Below are 7,361 nucleotides of genomic sequence, written 5' to 3' on the forward strand. Positions count from 1 at the left end.
TGTAGATTTGTGGTCCTCTATGGTAAGAGTGGGGTGAGGACAGTATGAAAGGTGACAAAAAAGAACATGTGTGTCAGTGTGACCTTACTATGAAACTTGGAAAGTATCTGTAATATACAGAGCTTACTGACTGTGAATTAAAGGTGTTACCTCCTGGAAAAAGACCTTGTCACTCTGTTTAAATGACATTTCCTTGATAACTTAGACATGTATCTTAACAATCTCAGAAGACACACAAAACACACATGTTGGAAATTCACCTCTTTATTGCAAATATAAGCACTAATGAAATCAACAAGTAGTAACAGGGTTTTGGTGGCAGCCAAATCTCATGTGCATCTGGCTTCTGAGCAAGGGTGGCTCTCTAAGGCTCCTCCACAATCTCCAGAGAAAGATATTTTGGGAAGCAGGAGGAGAACTTCTGATTGCTTATAGCCTCTTATATCTCCTGTATTGTTCTCTCCTCTTAAAAAACCATCTCTACAATGAGTGAGAAAAAGGAACAGGTTCAGTGCAATAAACTTTTAGGACCACAATTGAAGTACTTAAAAATAAAAACAAACAGCAGGAATCTACAGAAATATATCATCTACTAATAAAGATACACAGACTTTGTTCTTTTCTAGTTGTAGTAACCAAGTATTTTCCAACTGAATTCAGGTTGTACTCCACACTGTAGCTGAAAAATTTCCTGTGTCCTGGCATGCTGGCAGCTGGGACAAAATCTCTCCCACTCGCACCCCCCCCAAGTAAACACACAGAGGCTTATATTAATTATAGCTGCATGACCATGGCTCAAGCTTTTTGCTAGCTAGCTCTTATATCTTAAATTATCCCATAACTATTAATCTATGTATCACCACATCTTCCATGGCTTTACCTGCATCGCATTACATGTTGCTCCTTGGGCAGCTCGATGGTGTCTCCCTGCTATGCTTTTCTAGTTAGAATGTCCTGCCTAATCCTATTCTGCCTCACCATTGGCCAAACAGCTTTATTTATCAACCAATCAGAGCAACACATATTCACAGCATACAGAATGACATCACCCATCAATTTTCCTTGGTTATGATAAAAAATGAATTAGATTTGAAACCTTAGACTCACAAATATAGGATAGGATATCTTCTTTAATTTTGCCAAATACAAATAGACTAGATATTATAACTATAATTCTTGCTTGATAACTGTTTTGTTATATGGAATTTTACTAAGTTAAAGTTAAAACCTTCCCTTTGAATACAAAGAAAAGGGGAAATGATGGGTGATGTAATTCTGTATGCTGTGTATATGTGTTGCTCTGGCTGGTTGATAAATAAAGTTGTTTGGCCACTGGTGAGGCAGAATAGGGTTATGTGGGACATTTTAACTAGAGAGGAGGAAGGAGAAAGGCAGAGCATGGGAGACGCTACCAGCCACCACCAGAACAAGCAAGATGTAAAGGTACGGGTAAGTCATGAGCCACGTGGCAAAGTATAGATATATAGAAATGGGTTAACTTAAGATATAAGAACTAGATAACAAGAAGCCTCGCATGGCCATAGTTTTAAATAATATTAGCCTGTGTGTGTTTATTTGGGTCCAAGCAGCTGCGGGACCAGTGGGTAAGACTGCAGGCCAGGCAGGACACAGGAAAACTTTCAACTACACCACACTTTGAAACTCATACCTGTCACCATTATTAAGACCAAGAACCTGTGGCTAGACAGATCATAGGTCCTAGGGGAGAACATATTACTATTCCACTGCTAAATGAGAATACTATTAAACTGACTCCTAATGGCTTATTGTTCTATCCATACGTCAGTGAATTTCTCAGCCCTCTTTAGAGAAACTTCTATATTTGGTAGATGGTGATTAACAGAGACCTACAACTGGCTAAGGCATAGAAAATAAGAGATTGAAGAATTCTCATCCCCAAATGGAACATATATACCACACTTCTTTTTCCCAAGGCTTGGATATCATTTTGGGAGAGAGGGAAGAAAGAGTGTAAGAGCCAGAGGCTGTGCATGACCACAAGGAAATAGTGTTTTCTTGGAACATCAGGATATATAAATGATTATTTGGGCAGCACAAATTAGTCTGAATGGGTTATAAAAAGTCGGTACACAAAGTTGGGTGGATGGGGGAGAATGAATATGATCAAAACATGTAGGAAATTTTCAAAGAACTAATAAAGAAATTTAAAAAACCAGTAAGATTAGGTATTCTGACTAGATACTTTCTCCATTTCCATAAGCTAAGTTTGCATTAGTTATATGAGTTCAGCCTGTGAATTATTACCAATCCCCCCTGTAAGGATAGAATTTATGATTAGTTTTTATTATTAGTGTCATGGATACCCCTAGCTACACTGATTTGAATAATTCATATGTCATAACCACATTATGATTCACCAGAGAAATGCTTTCTACAGAATACTAGTCTTGCCTGGACCAGGGAGTGGTGGCATACAACTTTAATCCTAGCACTCGGGAGAGGCAGAGGCAGATGGATCTCTGTGAGTTCGATGCCAGCCTGGTCTACAGAGTGAGTTCCAGGACAGCGAGGGCTACACAGAGAAACCCTGTCTTGAACACCAAAACCAAAAAAAAAAAAAAAGGAATATCAAGTCTTACAGTGTATGCATATATATCCTACATACCTGTATATAATTAATACAGTATCTTATATATTATGTATACATATTTTCTAAGCTAAAATGCATACATTAATAATTTAGCCACAAGACACATGTACGTGTAGTGTATATACACTTAAGTAGTGAAAATAGCTTAGCATATTCTTTGTTCCTTAGGAAGTTATGTGTCTTCTGGAAATGAGTCATTCCTGATTGGTAGGGCTTTCTTATTCCATTTTCTACCCACCAGGACCACAAATCTCAAAAGCCATTTTGAGTGGTCTAGAATGATGCTTTAGTGGTTAATTATTGCTGGTCTTGTAGAGGATTTGAGTTTAGTTCCTAGGACCCATTTGGGCTGTTCATAAATACGTGTAACTCCAGCTCCGTGAAATTTATGCCCTCTCCTGGCTTCCACAGGTGTGTGTGTGCGCACACACACACACACACACACACACACACACACTTTAGAGATAAATCTTTAAAAAGGCATTTTGAAACATAGCAAATTAAAAAAGCAACACGATTTGACCCAGAGAACCAACAGGACCTACAGATAAAGTAAGTTCTAGAAAGGCTGTCCTATCAAATGGCTTTTCTGTGCTTACTGACCTGCAGTCTGGCTTCAGTCACACCCATGCATGTTGCCAGACGTGCTCTGAGGGTAAAAATGGAAGACATTCAGTATTTCGAACTATGGATATGTGGAATTAAATATGAGAAGGTATTTTATATTTGTTTCAAAATGTTTGTCTCATTCTCTACCTTCTCTGATATTTACTTTGATAATTTTGAGGCTTTTAGAACAAATTATTTTATTACCAAACTACCATTAATAACTATGCAAACCAAAGCATGTCTCTAATAAGCAATTTGAAAACCACTAATGTAGACAGTAAAAACCTTAAAAGAAGTGCTCTTAACACTAGGTATAGTCATCCAGGAAACTTAACTCAAACAAAGCAATAACAAAAACTAAAACCAACACAAAACAAGGCAAAAACTACAATAGAAATGTCGACAAGGAAAAATCTGTGGGAAGCATTTTGTCAGGATAGAAGGAAGCTCAAATAAAGATTAATTAAAGCATCCAAGAATTTTTAATATTCAAATAATACATATCAGAAAAACGAAATACCACACTTATTTCTTTCATTTGTTTGCTTAGTGTGTGCATGTGTGGAGGTCAGAGGACAGTGTGCAGGAGTCCTCTTCTTCCATGTGTGTCCTCAGAATGGAACTCAGGTTCTCATGCTTGGTGGCACAAATGCCTTTACCTGCTGAGCCATCTTGGCAGTCCAGGTAAATAAATATTAAAATCACACCAGACACAGATGAATGTTATAAAAATCTCACAACACCAGCCACACAGACCTGAATTCCAAGCATGATTGAAAGCCAAGGCAAGAGGCTTCCTGCAAGTTCCAGGGCAGCCTTGCTACAGAGCGAGGTCCTGTATCAGAAAGGCAGAAGAGAAGGTCACCCCCCACCACACACACATATACCTCTGCCCCTGTCAGAAAAGAAGTATGGTGGAATATACCTTCAATCCCAAATGGCTTAATGGAGTCAGGACTGGCCTGGAACTCATTTTAGAACTGAGATAACTTTGAACTTGTGACCTACCCGCCACCAATTCCCAAACAATGAGATTACAGACCTGTACTACCCTACTCAGCCTGGTTTGTTTTTATTTTATTTTTATTTTTTAATGTTTTAAAGATAGCCTCCCACTCTGTAGCTGAGGCTGGCCTGGCACTCACCGTGGCACTCACCACTGTAGCAAGACAGCTCAGAGGAAAAGGTGCTTGCCTGCATGCCTGAGTTCAATACTGGGGACACACATGATGGAAAAAGAGAAACAACTCTCAGAAGTTGTCATCTGTCCTCCACATGCGCAATGTTGTGAACATGCACACACAAGCACAACACACACATACACACAAAATGAGGGCTTAAATAAAAGAAATTAAAGAATTACATTTAAAAGTATAGTAATAAAAAAAAGGACAAGAAGAGAACCTGGAGGTGCTGAAAGTTCTTCCTGTACTACTTCATTCCCCCACAAAACAGAAGACCAAGCTAGGCAATGTACTCACGCTTCTGCGCCGCTGATGTATTGAGTGCGCTGGAAAATGCTCTCTAGCTCTTGGAGCTGCACCAGGGTGAATCTGTGGTGGTGACGGGGGCGGTATCCAGGAACCAGCATTCTCACGGGATGAACACAGGACCACTGCATTGGCACGGGCGGCACACCCTCGTCTCCCATGCCCTCGTGAACCGGCTCCTGAGGTCGCTGCTCATTCTCCTGGGCACCACCACTGGCGCCCTCTTGGTTCCCGCCATCCTCGAGGCCTACAGCATCAGCAGCCGAGGGACCTTCTCCACTTAATTCTCCGGCTCCTTCCCCTTCCGCTGCTGCGGCTTCCCGCCCAGGCTGGCCCTGTTCACTCGCTTCCTCATTTCTCCCCTCTCCAGCCGGCAAGACCATGGGTGCCTTCGCACCTGAAAGTGGGAAACAGAAAGATTGGGAGACAGGGCCCGGGGTGGTGCGAAGTCGCTATGGCGCCAGGGAAGGCGAAGCCGGCAGTGAGCAGTGCCGTCCGGTCACCTCTGAGGGACACTTCTCCCCTCACGGACATCACCAACCCACCATTCCTAGCACACACTGACCACTCCAGTTTTCCTCGTCCTCGTCAGGTCCCACGTGAAGCAGGTAATCGACATTTTGACGCTTCATGTTCTGAACACTGTCGAAGCCGCTTGCGGCTCGTCGTCTTTAGCGCCCCTGAAGATTCTGAGCTGGAGCCCCCTACCGTTCCGGAAGTAAGGCCTCTCATCCAGTAAGGCCTAGCTTCCGGTACCCGGGCTCCATGGTTTATATTAGCATGTATCCAATACTGGACGTGCTGTCCTGGCTTCCGAGTAACCTTCTGTTTCTATGGACTGAGCCTCTGAGGTGCAAAATCGAGGGCAGTTTGGAGCTTCAGTGAGCTGGATGTGTTTGCAGGGAAGGAATGACACCTGGGCAAGTGGAGTATAGAAGGGCCCTTCCGAGTTGTAACTTTATGCATCTTTTTGCCCTGGTGAATTATCTTCCTAAGGAATTGGTGATGGTCAACTACAGGAACCGATTTGCTGGGAGTAAGAAAAGATCCCCCAGTAGCTCTGGAGGCCTTATGGAAATGTGTGGACCATATCTCTTGGTCTAGTACTCCACATTGGGTCTCTGGTACTTGGCAGAGAACGGTTATTAAACTAATGTGTTTATCTGGGAGGTTCTTCTTTGGGCTTTCACAGAAAATGAAGTTAGAGCCTGTCATGCTTCCATGCTCTGCCTTTCCAGGAGCTGGGCAGGGTTGCAGGGCCTGCTGGCCGCTCAGCAGGCAGATCAGAGGGATCATCTTCACCAGGGCTACTGGGGAGGAGTTGAGTAGTACTGTTCAGCCTTCATGAGTGCTGGCAAAAGCTGTGAGAATTGTCAGACCTGTGCTGAGGTTCCTCACCTTTCTCTTGTTATGCCCCCCCCCCCACTTCTGGTGTCTTCTCTGAATGGTCAAAGTGTCAAGAGCAGGCCTTTACACCCTGGTCTCCATCCCAGAGCTGTCAGTCAAGCAGCCCCTTCGCTGGCATGTGGTCAGACTGGTTCCAAGGCAGCCAACTATTTCCAACATGTTCTGGTCACTCTTAAAATAGAAGGGTCCCTGAAGTACTAGCGTGTGTCCAGGAAGTTCCTATTTTGGGATGGGAATATTCTGGAGTCCTGGTGCTGGATTTCTTCTCCAAGAAAAGACTTACCTCACAGTTCTGGTAACCACTTCACCACTAAAGCTGCACATCTATGTTTCCTGTCCTTTGTCCTTGCTGTATAATCTGAATCTGCTGTTGGTGAGGTGTCCAGGTCCCGAGAATTTTTTTCTCTGTTTCTGGCCAAGATTGTAAAGACACTCATTTCTGGGCTGGAGATGTAGCTCATTTTGCAGACTATTTATGTAACCATTTATAAAGCCATCCATGGTTAATCTGAAGCACTGAAGAAAGAAAGCATGGTGACCAGTACTTTGATGCTTGTTATCTGAGCTCTTGGGAGATTGAGGCAGGCTGATCAGCTTTTCAAAATTATGTTTGGCTACTGAGTGAGTTGGAACCCAGCATGCTATACATAAGACTATGTCTCAAAATTAAGGCATTCATTTCCTTTTATCAATTCTCATTTCTCTATTTTCCTGTCAAGCTGTGAGCAATGGACCTGGTTTATTTTTTCTGTTTTTACTGTTTGAGAATTGCATGCATGCATACAATGCAGTTTGATCAAATCAACCACACATACTCCTTTCCCCAATTCTTCCTTTTTGCCTCTCCACTTTTATCTCCCAATTTTATGTTTTTATAAAACACACTGAGTCTACCTATTGCTGTGTATATGGATTTAAGACTGTAGCATGCATAGTATCCTCATGGCCTTATCACTGAATAAAACTACTCTTCTCCCCCAGAAGCCATCAATGGCCCGTAGCTCTTCCATATGGGTGGAACTTCATAAGGCCCTCTCCAATTCATGCTGGGATTTTTGACTGGCTTTGTCCTGTGCAGATCTTTTACAAGCAGCCTGTTTCTGAGAGAAATATTAGAAGGTGTTATTCTGAGTGGTCACCAGCCATCCATATTATACAAGAACAGGGCACAACAACCGATGATCTTCCAAAGACATCCACAGCTCTACCTTTAAAATGGTTAA

At 42.5% G+C, this 7,361-nt stretch overlaps 1 protein-coding gene across 1 annotated transcript; it reads right to left on the reverse strand.

Moving 5' to 3' along the window:
- Positions 1–248: 248 nt before the first annotated feature.
- On the reverse strand, positions 249–5,436 carry LOC131899432 (homeobox protein Rhox5-like). The gene is made up of 4 exons (XM_059250883.1): positions 5,297–5,436; positions 4,723–5,128; positions 3,236–3,281; positions 249–480 (listed from the first exon to the last, which is right to left on the reverse strand). Exons 1-4 carry the CDS (start codon positions 5,361–5,363, stop codon positions 430–432), a joined length of 570 nt encoding a protein of 189 aa, XP_059106866.1. The 5' UTR covers positions 5,364–5,436; the 3' UTR covers positions 249–429.
- Positions 5,437–7,361: the final 1,925 nt, after the last annotated feature.

The sequence above is a fragment of the Peromyscus eremicus genome, chromosome X, assembly GCF_949786415.1.
Source record: "Peromyscus eremicus chromosome X, PerEre_H2_v1, whole genome shotgun sequence".
NCBI classification, from domain to species: domain Eukaryota; kingdom Metazoa; phylum Chordata; class Mammalia; order Rodentia; family Cricetidae; genus Peromyscus; species Peromyscus eremicus.

Excerpts from the sequence above, each read along its gene's own strand:
- LOC131899432 (XM_059250883.1), bottom strand. The coding sequence starts at position 5,363 with ATGAAGCGTCAAAATGTCGATTACCTGCTTCACGTGGGACCTGACGAG. Across the intron at positions 5,129-5,296 it reads GGACGAGGAAAACTGGAGTG|GTGCGAAGGCACCCATGGTC; the intron begins GTCAGTGTGTGC and ends TCCCACTTTCAG. Across the intron at positions 481-3,235 it reads TGACTGAAGCCAGACTGCAG|AGATGGTTTTTTAAGAGGAG; the intron begins GTCAGTAAGCAC and ends CACTCATTGTAG.